Raw genomic sequence first — 15,573 nt, forward strand, 5'->3', positions numbered from 1 at the left:
CCAAGGAGGTGTCGAAGCTAGAGCGGATAAGGGAGACAACTATCAAGCACTAGAAGGATGAAGGAATCGAGCGCAAAAGAAGATCAAGTAATGCACGAAAAATGGAAGCACGCAAATCCAGGGGGAAAAAACGGGAGAGGAATGTACAGGAAGGAGAATGGATACAGGAACGCAAAGAAAAAAAGGAATAAAAAGAACAAAGCAACATAGCAATACTGCTGCCGTCTAAATAGTTATAATGAAATAAATATCTTTTAAGAAGAATACAGTGAAAGAAGAAAAATAATAAAAAAATGAAAAAATAAAAAAATAAACCAATAATGCAAAGATGCAAGGCTAGAGCCGGATCCTGGGATCTACTAAAGCACCAGTTTGCGAAGGGTCTCGCTCAACTTCTTGAAATCGACGGGTTTGCTGAGATACGAGGTAAACCCGCTGCTCAGACACTTTTCCGCAACGTTCGCCATCACATTTGCGCTGAGTGCCACAATAGGAATTCGCTTTTCGTCCTCCTTCAGGTGCTCATTCTCCCAGTCGCGAATCGCCCGCGTTGCCTCGTATCCGTCTCTTCCTGGCATGAATAGATCGCACTTTTTGAAGAAAAAAAAGGAGACATGAGTAAGCAAAGACGTGCTCAAATGCACAATCCTCGTTCATAAAAAATCTCTCACAACGGATCTCTCATGACTTACCAAAATCAAAGAAAAATGACCCTTGGGATAACTCCTGAACTTGTCAAGACACTCATTACCATCGTTTGCAACCACGAGGTCGGCTCCAACTTTCTGGAAATAGCGCCGAATCACCTTCTGGTTCGTCAAGTCGTCCTCTGCAAGCAGGATCCGAATGTTCTTGCCCTCCATATCGTCATGCATCTGGCTGAAGATCTCCTTCTGGCTCACAACTACTTGTTGAGCTGTTCTGCGCTTCAGATTGATCTTGGCGCTGTCACTATCCTGCCCTGGCGTTGCAGAACCATTCGAACCAGTAATACTATCGTGGTGTGCCACAATATCTGCAAAGGCCACATACAATTTTGCCTTCGTCAACGGCTTGAAGACCCATTCGACCTTGTCGGGAATCACCTTGACTGACGAATTCATGGACGATGTCATAACCTCCATCGAGGCCTCCTCAACTTTGACAGCCTCCATCAGCGCCGCACGCTGGATCGGGGTCGTGATAACACAGGTCATGACAGTTGGTTCCACAAACACGCCGTCCTGTCGCAACACTGAGAAAATGTCCATCACGGACATGTACGACGCCAGGTTGATAACCAAATAGTTGTACTTCCTAGCTGCAGTCTGTTTGCCACTGCCCACCAAAAATTCGATGCCCTCCTTCAATCCCGTTGCCACGTCCATGATTGGATTCAGCTCCTTGGGAACCAACTGGTTGATAAGGTGTATGATCGTCTCGCGCGCGTGCAACAGGTCAGCAATGACCAAGATGTGCGGCTGTTCCGGGATGACGAGCATCGGAGCCGATATCACGATAGATCCGGAGGAAGACATGGCCGTGGATGTAGAGCGCTTCGAGTCGACTGACGAAAAGGTTGTCGTCGAGGACGACGAAGACGATGAAGAGTTGTTGCACAAGGGCAGCTTAGGCCGGGTCGATAGCACTGGCTCTGCGGCTGTGGCAGCAGCTGTGGCAGCAACTGTCGCCTTCCTGTTCTCTAAAATCTTTGCAGGAATCGCCAGCTTCATATCCGCGGCAGGGTTGGGTAAATTGGCGGCAATGATGGCGACAGTCGCGGGCTCGCCCATTGGTGGGTTGCTAGGGGTCAGCTGCCCGACCTTAAGATACCGACGGTCATCCAGAATAGACTCGGTACGCGTCATTGCTGTGCAGAGCTCGCCAGGAGGTGAATCCGCATTCGTCTTCGATGCCGATCCATGTTCAAGGTTCTCATCCACCTGCTCCTTCTTCTGCCCCTGTTCATCCTCATCCTCAGTAATTGCCGACTCCAGAGTTGTGTCCGTAGTAGCAAATTCACCACGCCTGATTTTCTGACTCGCGACTTTCAGCGCCTTGGTTGCGGTCTTCCTTGCATCCTCTAGATCCGGTTCTGCATAGCACATTTCCCCTGGGATCAGCTTAAGCCCTGTGATATGCTTGAATGGCTTCAGCTCTGATAAGCCCTTGGTATCCTTGAGACCTGGGGTTCTCAGGGACGACCCGGTCGAAGGCGAATCAGCCGCGGCTGCCATAGCCTCGCCAGAAGATGGTCTTGACTGACTGCCCAGCAATCCGTCCATATGGGTGTCACCAATAATAGGTGTAGTTGCCCTGGCAGTGGCATTCGGATGAGGAACGCGAGCCACAAATGTGAACGAAAACTGGCTGCCCTCTCCCTTGACGCTCTCGCAATGGATTTTCCCGCCGTGCAACTCCACAAACTCCTTGCTCAACACAAGACCCAGACCCGTGCCTCCATGCTTTCGAGTCGATGAAGTGTCCACCTGCGAGAACGGCTTGAACATCACTGCACGCTCTGTTTCGTCAAATCCTTTGCCAGTGTCCGAGATTTCAAATTTGATAGTCAATAGCTCTGGGTCTGCATTCGGTTTGGCTGGCACTAGAGAGCAGCGCGAAAATACCTCTCCGTGCGAGGTAAATTTAATAGCATTCTACAAGGATGTGAAAAAAGGAACGCGAAAAATTAGCATAGCTGGACACCTTAGAAGTTTGATACGCCAATACAAAGTCAATGATGGTGATGTGCGACTTACGCCAATGATGTTGATCAAGACCTGTCGCAGACGCACGCGGTCGCCAACCACAACCTCAGGCACATCATCCTCAACCAAAAACCCGAGCTCTAGCCCCTTCTGAATGGCCAGCGTGCTCAGAAGCTCGTTAGCACCCTCGATCATGGCGTGGACACTGAACGGCTCCATCTCCAGCTTCATCATGCCAGCTTCCACCTTTGAGAGATCCAGAATGTCGTTGATGACCAGAAGCAACGCATCTGCGGACTGCTGGACCGTGTGAACATAATCCAGTTGTTCACTCGTCAAGTCTGTTGTTATCAAAAAATTGATCATGCCCGTAATTCCCACCAGGGGCGTGCGAATTTCTAAAAAGATCGACAAGAAGAGAAAGATCAGCGTTTCATGCATTATCACCCTTCATGTATCTGTCAGTTAGAGGAAAACAGTTGTCATACCATGAGACATGTTGGACAAAAACCGGGTCTTGCTCTCAGTGGACTTTTGGGCAGCATCATGAGCTTCCTTGAGTTTGTGTTCCAGCAACTTCTGGTCGTTGATGTCAGTGCAGGTCCCGAACCACTTTCGCCCCTGCTCTACAACCTCGACACTGATGCATTTGACCAAAAACCAACGATACTTGCCGTCCTTCCTCAACAGACGCATCTCTGTCTGGTACGAGACATCTCCTGGTCCCTTTCCGTATGCTGTTCCAGGGGAGGTCGAATATCGTGCGCCATCAGCATCGGATGGTGTCTTAGCAGGAGGCGATCCGTTTCCTTCTGAGATATTTGTCGGCAGAATGCATTTTGCTCTGTCTTCAGGATGCCTATAATCAATGACGAAAACAGACAAAATTAGCGACGCTCCGTATAGAAAAATGAAGCAGAAAAGGTAGAGCTGAAGGCGCAGCTTACACATGGTCCATGAAGCCCAATCCACAGGTCTGCTCAAAGACTTGTCCCGAATATGTAAACCATTTCGCATTCGCATAAGTCAGACCAATTTGGGGGGCTGCGATAAAGACAATTTGCGGGATCGCCTCGGCTAGCAGGCGGTATTTTTTCTAAAATCAAACCAGGATTGCAGATAATCATCAAAAGTCAGTTCGTAATAACGAATCGGCTCAGAACAATGTCATATTTTGAACCTGGACAGAGTTTTTCGGTACCTCATTCAGTTCCAGCTCGACCTGTCTGTTGAGCTGCAGCTCGGCCAATTTCTGATCGTGAATGTCGGTACTCGTTCCAAACCAGTGTACAATGTTGCCACCGTAGTCGCGCACAGGCAATATTCTGCCAAGGAACCACCGGTACTGTCCATCGAAACGACGCACTCTGTACTGGGCATTGAATATCTCGCCTCGGTCGAAACAATCCTTGAAGAGCGGTTGGAATGTTTCCCGGTCATCCTCATGCAGGAGTCGAGTCCACGATGTATGAATCAGCTGCAAGAGCGGCAATCCAGCATACTGCAAAGATCGCTGGTTGAGCCAAGTCAGGCATCCCGATTGAGGGGAGAGCGCACTGTAATGAACGTAAAAAACAAAAGAGGGTTCCCGAGGCGGAGCAAGTTAGTGCCGTATACCTTTGACTTCATAGCTAGTAGGCTAAAAAATAAAAAAATAAAATAAAAGGTAATCTTCGCGGCGTAGATAACTTACAAGACATGATGCGGAATGGCGTCAACGATCAAGCGTAGCAGTCGTGTCCTGGGGAACGGGTTGAGACCAGATCGCTCGGAAGAGAACGCATGTTGCTTCTTCTTGTGCCTGCGACCAACATGATGTTTCTCGTGGTGAATACTTGAGGATGCAAGGCTGGTGTCGTCACTGTTGAAACTCCACCCACTTCCATGTCTGCTCAGCGATGCCCTCTCCTTTTCGCCCTCGTCTCGACCATGAGCGTCCGAAAAGCGCTTCGCATATGACCCATTCTCTAGACCCAGCCCTGGGTACATTGCAGTGAACCCATGATTAAACATGCCGGACTGCTGCGCAGTTGGCGAGGCGATAGGCGAAGGATCCGAGGAAAATGCTGGTGCACTGAAATTGGCACTTTCAGAGGACGCCTCCGAATGATGAGACGAAAATCCCGGTATTGATGGCGGGTATGGCGATGTCGCGACAGGACTCTCAGAGCTATGGGTCTGACTGTGATGACTCTTTGAGTGGTCCTTGACGCTCCTGCGCCTCCTGCGGAGACCTGACCGCTTGCTAGTCGAAAAGAGGTGACGCTTAGGCGCAATAGAGGGCGAAACGGAGTGGACAGGGCCAAAATAGGGCGATTCGTGGGCTGGAACTTCAAAATCGCAGTTGCCGACGCGAGAGTTTGGAAGCGAGTACAGCGTCTGATCCGCCTCCTCTGTCTGCAATGTTTGCCACATGCCGTCAGAGCCACCCGGTTCATCAGAATCAGGCAGATTTGGAGAGGACTCCGTTTGTCGGTGGTCGCTCGACCAGCTCGAAAGGAAAGCATTCTCGATCTGATGCGACTGCGACTGCGACTGCGAGGCCTTTATGCTGTAGTGATGCCTTCCGAGTGTCCTTTTGGTCTGTGGTGCGAGTGGACAGGTCGCGCTTCCGGTCACATCCAAGTTGAGCAAGTTGAGGCTGCGATGAATCTCGTCCGTGGTCGAATCCAGATTGAAACAAGTCTCTGGCTGTTTACCAGACGACAGTCCCTTATCCCTCTCGGCCTGCTCAAGCTCCGATGACTGAGCGGTGAACGGGTCGAACTGGGGTGCATTTAGTGTAGGGGTCACCAACGCATCTGCTGTTGCTTTCGGAAGCGAGATTGGTTCCTGTCGATTGCGTGTAATTGAAAAATCGCTACCAGCTGTGTCTCTTTGCGCGCCATGTCGGTTCGAGGATGGATGAGATAGTGTCGCTTGATTATCCATCCTGTTCGCTGACCTGTCCCTGGCTGGTTGCTTCGATCTTTGAAACAACGTATCTGCATTCAAATTTGAGGGCTTGGGTGTAACTACGTCGTAGCCGTCCTTCATTTTGCGCTGGATCGACTCTGCGAACGTCTCCTTTGAGCGGGATCCATCGCTCAGGCCAGAGGTACTCACGTCGCCCCATCTGCTCGATCTCGCCACCATGTCCTCCAATCGTAACGCATTTGTCACTTGATTGGCCAAGAACGGATTCAACTCCGTCAAAACGTCCAGTGCCTCAGGCGGATAAGGGACCTGATCTGAGAGGAACGAGACAATGCCGACGGGCATGGCCGGTGGTCGGCGACTGCGGATGTCTGATGGTAGGTATCGTTGGGTGTTGTGGTCCGTAGAGCGGTACAGAGGAACATGAATAAGTGATCTGGTATTGGCCAGAATGGACGGAGGCTGTGGTGCTACTGATGAAGTAGTCGAAGGTCTCTGGGGTCGTAATCCTGTAGGACCTTGGTGATCCTTGAGGCTTTCTGATGCACTGCTGTTGCCATCTTCGGTCGATTCGGGTGTTGGATCGGGTGGGTCAAAGGTATCATCGTCCATGGCTGGATATGAGGTCAGTGGCTGGAAGAAGAATGGGTTGATGGTGGGATCCTCCTTGATGATGCTGGGTGACGGTGCTGGCGACTGCGACCACGTTGGATTGAGTCCCTGCACAAAATCAGCATATCCTGCCTTTGGATGCGCTACCGTATACTTGGCAGAGCTCTCGCATGAATTGGACACGGCCGATTCTACTGGCGGAAAATACGATCCCTCAGAATCGTACCGCGACGAAGACGAGTCCATGTCTACAAGAAACAGAATTAAAAAGCATAAATGAACGGTAGTGTTAGTATATCATATGGTATGATGACTGTATGTGGACCTCATTGAGGACCCTTGCGGCGAGTATGTCGGTGGATACATTCCCATAAACATGCATGTGTTCCTTTCGTGTGCTGCGCGTGTGCATGAGAGCATTCTTGCATTTGTTATCGTCCCACAACGTGCCGCCGAACTTTATGTTTTTTGATGCATCAACCAGTATTACGTTAAAAAAATCCCCTACGTCCATTCTGCCGCAATTTTTTTTTTTATGAAGCTGACAGACGCAGGTCCGGAAAAAAATAATAATAAAAACGCCAATTTTTTTTTTTTTTGACTGTCGCATTATGCTGTGCTGCTGGTGGTGATTCTGGTGATTCTGATAATTCTAAAGGGTTTCCTTTTTGTTGTTGGGCCTCTGAGATTACGGGTACTGTGGATGTTGTGTAATGATGGAAAGCGTTGCCGGTGATGCTGTTGCTGCTGTGGTGTTTTTAGTGTCTTCTAGACTTCTCCTGCTTTCCCATTGTTTGCATGTCCTTTGCTGTCGTTGTAGTTGTCGATGTTTGTGTCCAGTGCTTTTGTTGTTTACATCTCCTTTGTTCATATGTTCGATGATGACATTTTTTGCTCTCCTTTTTTGCTCACACTTCCCTCCTTTTCTTCTTTTAAACATCTCCCTCGGCACATCCTGTGTCTTATTGCATCAATAGAATCGCAGAGAAGCACATGCACCCAACAATCGTCGTCATCGCTTTTCATGGGATCAAATGCAAGACAAAGACATACCTGAACCTGCATCCTGCTCAAAACTAGATCCTAGTCCAGTACCAACTTCAACCTCTCCCACATCGGTGTTGTCCTCCGCAGGCTCCGTGTCTGTGAACGAAAAGTCGTCTTCGTCTGCGATCAGATATGACCTCATCCGCGCGCTCTTTCTCCGCTCGCTCTTTGACTCCGCATACTCGCGCGTCAACACAACTGTCTTGCCCGCCTTCAAGATGCTGTCGATTGTGTGCTCGTTCAGTAGTGGTTCGGGGTCATACTCCAGCGACTGTAGATGTGCAAAGCATTCCGTTCCGTTCGAATGCACACCGAATCCTCGAAGATGTGCCGTTGCCCTGGATGCCTGCATCGCCGAGCTACCTGTGGAGGAGTAGGAGGACACACTTGAGGTTGAGGAGGAGTATCCACCATCCAGCGGTGGGTTTGTGCTCCAGTAGTCTTCGTGGTATTCCGAATTACTGTCGGGAATAGGAACGTATTTCGCGCTACCCCTGCCAACATTGATGCCGCCATTGCTATTGCTACTACTGTTACTATTGTTACCGGCTACACCGTTGATATTGCTTTGGCCATGACGATTATGATTGTCGTTATTGCTGCTGAGATTGATGCTGAAGCTATTATTGGCATGACCGGCCCGTCTCCTGGAGAAGGATGAAGAGGAAAAAGAAGAATTGGAGGAGAACGATGATGGTGATGACGACGAAGTAGGCGGCAATGAAGACAGCGAAAGGTGCAGACTCTGATGGTCAAGACCTTCCTGCGATAGCGTCGCATTCTTTTGAAGTCGGTGATGGTGATGCGCGAACTCATCTTTGGGCGTCACTGTATTCTCATCTAGAAAATGATGCTTGTAATCCCAATGGGCTTTGAGACCCCATGGTCGGCTCTGGTGCAGGTTGTTTTCGATTGACGAGGCAACGACGGTTGGGTCCTGAGGCAGACAAAGGGTAATTCTGGTGGCGTGAAACTTTTGCGAGAGAATCTCGGTAATGGTCTTCCACAGTCGATGAATCTCAATATCAGCACTCAGGGTGAGGGACAGTTCCTGAACTGACGGAAAGATGGGTTCCGGCGCCTGTGAGACCATCGGCGAGGCTGAGGTCTTGAATGTTGGGTGGAATGTGGATGCTTTTTGGAAGGATTGATGGGCCGATGGCGTTAGAGTCGAGTCAGGACGGAGACGCATTGGATCTACAGTGTTTGCTGACTGGAAGAGCATGAGAACAAAGGGGAGGTAGATAATAAAAAGACGTGGTGAGCAAAGGCGGAATCTCTGTGCAAATGCAAAGGTAGTATGGTGATATGAATTAAATGCAAAGTGTGAGCGAATAGGCCTCAGGCACGCCCAAGATAAGGCTACTGGTTCTGCTTATGCATGCACTCTGGTGAGGCGCAGGAGCAGATCCAGCTGGGTCTTCTGATCCATCCTCGTTTCGGGGCGATTCCTGATGGAGCAGCTGGGGTTTCTCCTCTTCCAGTAGTGGAGCCCATTCAGCATGATGCAGTAATCAACCACGTTGTGTATGTATGTATATGTGTGAGTGAGTGAGAAAGAGGGAGAGAGAGAGAGAGAGAGTGTGTGTGTGTGTGTGTGTGTGTGTGTGTGTGTTATTGCATTTACATTGGGGTGAAGTACTTTAGGAGAGACATTGTTGTCTTGCCGTAGCGATGGTAGTGATGCCGGATCTTGTGATGCTATTGTTGAGGTAGTTGGCTGGACGGAGGTAGTCTGGTTGTGGTTGTCGTGATTGTCAAGCTGGTCTCGTGGATCTGCAGCCTTTTTGGGATGAGAGTGAGAATGAGAAGTAGAGGGAGAGTTTGAATGAGAAGAGGGAGCGACACTAGAAGTGGAAGTGGGATCAGAAGCAGTGGCCCTCAGGTTGGATTGATGCATGGCCAGATGCAGCTGCTTCTTGAGCTGTAGCTGAAGCTGCTGCTGTTGGTGCCTGAGTTGAGCAAGCGATGTTGCAGAGTGAGAAGGAATGGTGGCGACAGGAGAAGAATGAGAAGTAGCAAGAATAGCAGCAGTAGTAGCAGTAGCAGTGATAGTGGTGGTGGCGATGGTGGAGGAAGACGGGGGATCCAGTCTGGAGGGAGGTAGAGAGGGCGAATGGAGTGTTGGAGATGAAGAAGGAGAAGGAGTAGGAGTGAGGAACGACTGCGAGAGAGGAGATGGGATGTGCAGCCGATGATTCCAGCTGCTGTCGTTATTGCTTTTGTTTGCGATGTTGCAAGTGGAGGTGGTTGCAGTGGAGGTGTTGTGGTTCGAGAGGGGGGTCTTAATAACAGGTGTTGTCGTGGCAGGGGGAGGGCTCAAAGAACGCGCGAGTAGTGGAGGCAGAGGGGATTTTAGCGACGAAGCAAGCGTGTGAGAGACCGCGGGTCTAGCCGTTTCGGACTTAGTCTTGTCTGATGACGAGTTCGCCGACAATCTAAGCGACCCTAGGTCGTCGGAGGTAGAAGGATACGAAGTCGAAAACGAGGAAGAGGAGAAAGAGGGAGGGGAAGGATTGATGGGGTGATGCTGTTGATGTTGGGCAATACCAATGCAAGTGCTGGTGCCAGCGCCAATGCCAGCGCCATTGCCGATACCAATGCTGATACCAGCAGTAATATTGGTAGTAGTATTGGTAGTAGTATTGGTAGTAGTACTGGCAGTAGTATTGATAGTAGTACTGGTAGTAGTACCAGTGAGATGGGACGATGGATAGGATGGAAAAAGAGAGGAAGAGGGCGATGTTATGAGGGTGGGCGAAGTTGTTGCAGGGGACGAGTCCGATGGGGGGATACAGGGAGAACAAGAACCACAATAGGTTGCCGTCGATACTGGTAATGTATTGAAGAGTGCGGTCGACTGACAGTCGATGTAGTTACAGTCGCTTCGTATCTCTGCATCGATCTCTGCATCTGCCATATTATTACCAGGCAGTGTCTTTGTGGGGAAGTAGTCTGGGTCGCTGTCGCTCTCGTTCGCCACTGCCTCGAACTGTTGCACTCGAGCGGCCATCTTTTCTTTTCTTTTCTTTTCCTTTTTTTTTTTTCTTTTTTCTTCTTAAGAGGAGGCTGTGGTACAAGGACTTGATGGTATCAAACACATGGGGGTTGAAGTCCGAGTTCAAGTTGGGGTTCAAGTGGGAGCTCAATTTGCAGTGGAGAGCGAGAGAGAAAGGAACACCGGCTGAGGGAAAAGGAATGCAATAAATTAAAAACTGATGCTACAAATGAGTGCGATCTATGCACAAAACAAAAAAGGGAGTGAGCGGGAAGGAAGAAAAGAGGTCACAGGAAAACAGCACCGTGTTGCAGACTAATGGGGCAGCAGCAGTAGCAGTAGTAGTAGTAATGTATATATGGGTGTATGACAGACTGGCAATGAAAATGAAGCATGAGAAAGTAAGAGAAAGTAGGAAGGAGCAAAGAGAAAGCAAACAAGGCCCGCAGGGGAGGAAAGGGGAGACCAAACCATGCCAGCTGCTTCGTCTCTCTTTCCCTTTGCATTATAATGCAAAATCACAATTCCTTTTCTTTTCTCTCTCTTCTCTCTCTCACACTCTCCCTCTCTTTACTTTTTATATTTCTCACCTTGTTGTTCTTCGCAGACATCAAATCAAATCAAACCAGGAAGACAGGCGCTTGATTGATCAAATCTGAAGATCAACTGGGGTCCTTGAATTCTGAATAGCGATCAATGTTTTAGTGCAAGAAGGACCTCTTTAGTGCGGGGCCATTCTTGTCTTTTTTGATTTGTTTTGTTTGATGCAGGAAAGGATGGATTGGCGCTGAGGCAAAGCTGTTTGTAAGAGTAGACGCGTGAAGGGTAAGCAGGAAACAAAACGAGAGGCGCGTGTCACTGCCTTGATCAACGAAAGAAAAGGAAAAGAAAAAAAAAGAAAAGGAGAGCGATGGTGTGAGTGTGATGAGGAACTTCCCAGGAATTGAAATGGCAGTTGGCTCCAAACCAGAGGCCCATGGCTGTCTACGTCCCTGTCTGTAAATCGAGCCCTCTCTATGGTCTTAAGAAATAAACGCTTGTTTTTTATACTGGGAATGGCTCATTAGGGACTAGTCTAGTCTGTTGTTTGTGTATGGTGCCTGGGTTGCATGTAGCAGTAAAAAGTGAAAAAACTCAATTGAAGGCACACATGCCGCACCGAATTGCATTACGGTAAACATATCCTTTGCATATACCTTTTCCCTCCCTACGATGCACCAATAACATCGCGTCTGCACTGTTCTCCTTCAATCTCAATTGTCCCGTTCCCCTTTGCTTCTTAGCCTCAACGCCCTTGTTTCCGACGATCTCGGCATGCGTGGTCTAGATTGCTGCAATCGTCTATGCGGACTCTGCTGTGTCTCTTGTCTATGTGGCGCTGCCACAGACATGACCGCTGTCTACAGATGAGCTCGTTGCTTCCATGGCTCTAGACCAAATACTTCTACTGCTCTCTTTTTCATATTTTGTCGCTGTGATATCTCGATTGCATAACCACAGGCCGCATGAACGACATGCAAAGAAGATTATCACCCTTCTTTTTAACGATTGACAGCGTCAAGCAGATCTCCTATGTTGCCTGTCCAAATGAAATCGGGCCGACACTATTAGATCGGTAACCCTGTATTTCCCTCACACTCTTCACTCCTCTCCCTCCCGCACTTTCTTTCCTAAAGTACCTGAATGTGCTTTTTTTTATGCTGACAGAGCTGTGAGAACAGAAACCTGTTTGGATGAACTTACGGTGCCAGGTGCCTTAAGGTTTTTCGGAGATCTTTGATCTCCCGGATTTTTTTCTCTTTCGTTTTGACGCTAGGCATAGCCTTATGACTCTCCCTCCTTTAATGGGCATAAAACCATCCGCCCATGCGCTTATGAATACACAGTAGAATTCATAAAGGAACCACAGTGAGCCAATGCGGCCTTATAGTCATATGCCGCACCCTGGGGCCTTTTATTTTTTGTTTTATGTTTATTTTGCTAGGGTCAGCTTGACTCAACATGGCTAAAATGGCCGTTTTCAAATAGTCTTCTCTTTCACACCATTGAAAGATTCTTTAATCCTCTTCGATAGTGTTTCTGTATCATTTGTCATCGTAAAAAACAATAACAACAACAACAACAGCTTTGTCGTAGAACGATAATGTCATTCCCGATCCGTCTGCGGAAGAGCCCCTGCACGGAGCGCGACCCAAAAACAAAACTTTCAATTTTTTAACCTACATCTGCCTTGTCAACCCTTGCAGTAATGACGGCCTACCGATAATGTTATCCTACTGATCTGCTCAACAGTTACTCCTTGAACAACTTCGCATCTTGTGCAAATTTCTTTTTGATAACTAGGACCCACGGGGACGTGTTGTACGGAGCGCTGCTGAATCGAGGACGAGCCTTTTTTTTTTTTTTTTTTTTTGATAACTAGAACCCACGAGGATATGTGGGATTTATTAGTGAGGGACTCTAGACTAGGGCTGGATCGAGGACGAGCCTTTTTTTTTTTTAAGAGGGTTTTTTTTTTTTTTTTATAACAACTTGTCTCTCGAGTCAATTGACTCTGCGAATCTATCAGACTAACTAGCAAAGATCTACTATCGCTGTCCTCACCACCAAAGCGGAACCGATCCACAGTCGCCAAAAGACAGGTCACATTCCCCGGGCCTGCCCCTAGGGCCTGCGCAACAATTGCCACACCTCATCAGTGTGTTAAAAGCTGAAAACACCTTGTTACAAGAAGGGTATCTTCCCCATCCCCTCCATAGTTGTCAACCGCCTCCTCCCTTGCAGGCAATCCAGCAGTGTCCGATCCGCTGCGTCTGGGTCAAGCACGGGGCCAGGGCAGCTCCCGTTTACATGGTCAGCGAGTAATGCACCACACGGACATTGGTCATCGTCGCTAATATATCCATACCCATCACTCCAGTCCCCTCTCGGTCCCTTGTATGGAGTTCGTTTCATCTTGGCTGTGATCCCCCATTCTCGCTCTCGAGCAATGGTGGCCTTGCAGCGTGGTTTCCAGATCAGCTCCGTAGCTTTCTCCTCAATAAAGCCGACGAACTTGTGAATGACCTGGCGCGCAATCGACGATGGCGAGGTAAATAGACTGCCCCACTCCTTGATAAGGCTTACGGGTGTGATGCCACGGCATAAATCGCTGATGCTCCAGGTCAGATCCGGAGAGCGGTCATGATACTCGTCGCCTTTGAGCATTGATCGGGTCCCGGCGATACAGGATAGACCTCGGATGTGGGTCTCGTTGTTAGGACAAACCCATCGAATGGGTTTCGGTGCAGCAGCGGCGGCTCCAGCGCGGATCCTATCACGCTCTTGCTGCTTCTTGCTGTTCTTGTTGTATGCGGTCGTTGCAGCTCGTCCCCACTTATCAATCTGCTGTAGCCCTTCGCGCCAGATCTCCTTGTGGACATCTCTAGTAGCACTGCACGTCCACAGGTGATGGTTGTCTTCGTCCTGAACATCGCAGACGCAGCAGACACGGTCAGGATATAGACTCGAGTGGCGAGCCTTCATGGTATTCAGGGTAGGCAGCATACCATGCAGCTTCTTAATATGATGTGTCCTCTGGGACGTATCAGCAGCACTGCTGAAGAACGTGTGCACAGAGCGCTTGTCGTGGACATGGGCAAGGGTGGACCGCCACTCCACGTCGGCAAGATCTGGTATCGCTCTCTTGACACGACGTTGGGTTGTCCAGGCCTGATGACGCCTGATTGTCGTCTGCTGCTTGAGTAGCTGCCGCAGATCATGTTCCACAAGATGGTCGTGGCAATGTGCAAAAAAGCGGATGTCTTGCTGCTCGCTTAAATCAACCGACCAGGGCATTGACTCGACTCGGACGGCGGCTGTCGCCACAGTGTCTGCAATATTGTTGCCAGTGTTGGTGCTGTGCCCACGGACCCACCTCACCTCCACCGACCCAGACCGATCCTGGACAATTTTGTGTAGTGCTGCCCAGTGTCCGGAGTACGTACTACGGAACCGCTTACGAGGTAACGTGTCCGCACGGGAACGCACAAGCTGCTGGTATTGTTGCACGACCGCTTGGTTGTCGAGCTCCACAATAATGTTTTGGTCTGGTGGTGCAGATAGGATGGCAGCTAGGAGACCCATGAGTTCTGCTTTTGCTGAAGAAGCGTACCCGTCTGTGCGGCCCTGCACACACCTGACCACGGGCTGCGATCGATCAACGACCCCAAAGGCCATGGCTACGTCTTCTTGACCAGTGTTAATCAAAGAGCCATCGGAGGAGATGACTCGCGGTGCTGTGTTGTCGACAGGAGATTCTCGCAGCTGTGACACAGCAACTGCCTCAGCGTGTGATAAGCTGACTGGTCCAATTGTGGTTCTGTCTGGATATAATGTGCCCACCTCCTCAGACAGCTGGTGTACAGGCAGCAATGGATACGTTTGGCGTTGAGGCTGTAGACGCAACTCTCGTTGTTGTTGACGCTGTAGTCGACGTTCGCTGTTACGCAGGCGTCGGCGCTCCCGTGCCTGCTGGGTACCGTACTGGGCATGTATCGCTTGCGATGCACGTGCGCGTTGTGAGTTGATGTCTTGCAAAAGTGCTTTTCTGCGCCGAGCAGCAGAGTCTAAGGCAGCCTGTGCGCGTCCTCGTAGGCGAGCCAGGACGGTGTGATACTGCGCGCTGTTAAGATCCAAGAGTGGTGAAAGGCTGCGGACAGAGGTACGGCTGGCTATCTCGTATCGCCTGTGATTGGCGCGCGAAGCACGGTGCACGCTGTTGACCTTTTGTTGTAAATCGCTGGTGATGGCGGCGCTTTCGGTATTGTATGCAGCATGGGCGCCCTTGATTTTCAATGCACACCTGTCTGCGAGGCGAGAGAGTGCAGCATCTCTGCTGGTAGCAATTGCAGCGAGGCTGGGAACAACTTGTACCCCATTGTCCGCAGTACTGGGCGCCTGAGGTTGGGCGGTTTTTTTTTTTTTTTTTTTTTTTTTTTTTTTTTTTTAAGAGGGAGGGGAGCAGAAGTCACGTGGATCCAGTCAAACCTTAAATGTATATTAAAACATATAGCATTTTAAGTGAGGAAAATCATCCAATATATTCCTAGTTGGTCCAGTGGTCAGGATTTGTCGCTCTCACCGACAAGGCCCGGGTTCGATCCCCGGACTGGGAATTATTTTTGTCTAGTGGTTTTAAACGTTTCTTTTGCAAATTGACGTGGCAAGGTAAGCTGGGGCCCGCTTGCCGCGCTCCATAGCGAACCATAGGGCTGTCAAATAGGTCTTCTTCATGTCATCCCAACGTTCAGTCGCTCGACTGCTCATAGTAAC

At 49.5% G+C, this 15,573-nt stretch overlaps 1 protein-coding gene and 1 non-coding gene across 2 annotated transcripts; one reads left to right on the top strand and one right to left on the bottom strand.

Moving 5' to 3' along the window:
* Positions 1-262: 262 nt before the first annotated feature.
* BC939DRAFT_445175 (uncharacterized protein) lies at positions 263-10,262 on the bottom strand. Its single transcript, XM_051554776.1, is given in 10 exon segments — positions 263-590; positions 693-2,636; positions 2,739-3,085; positions 3,176-3,546; positions 3,635-3,783; positions 3,889-4,243; positions 4,381-6,463; positions 7,269-8,475; positions 8,905-9,839; positions 9,852-10,262. The coding sequence occupies 10 exon segments, from the start codon at positions 10,180-10,182 to the stop codon at positions 360-362; spliced, it is 7,953 nt and encodes a 2,650-aa protein (XP_051414265.1). The 5' UTR covers positions 10,183-10,262; the 3' UTR covers positions 263-359.
* A 5,082-nt stretch (positions 10,263-15,344) lies between these two features.
* BC939DRAFT_t68 lies at positions 15,345-15,416 on the top strand. The gene has a single exon. It is a non-coding gene; the product is annotated as a tRNA-Glu (tRNA).
* The last annotated feature ends 157 nt before the right edge of the window (positions 15,417-15,573 follow it).

Source organism: Gamsiella multidivaricata, assembly GCF_025024155.1.
Source record: "Gamsiella multidivaricata strain RSA 2152 chromosome Unknown BC939scaffold_18, whole genome shotgun sequence".
NCBI lineage: Eukaryota > Fungi > Mortierellomycota > Mortierellomycetes > Mortierellales > Mortierellaceae > Gamsiella > Gamsiella multidivaricata.

Excerpts from the sequence above, each read along its gene's own strand:
- BC939DRAFT_445175 (XM_051554776.1), bottom strand. The coding sequence starts at position 10,182 with ATGGCAGATGCAGAGATCGATGCAGAGATACGAAGCGACTGTAACTAC. Across the intron at positions 6,464-7,268 it reads TGAGCAGGATGCAGGTTCAG|ACATGGACTCGTCTTCGTCG; the intron begins GTATGTCTTTGT and ends TGTTTCTTGTAG. Across the intron at positions 2,637-2,738 it reads TCTTGATCAACATCATTGGC|AATGCTATTAAATTTACCTC; the intron begins GTAAGTCGCACA and ends ACATCCTTGTAG.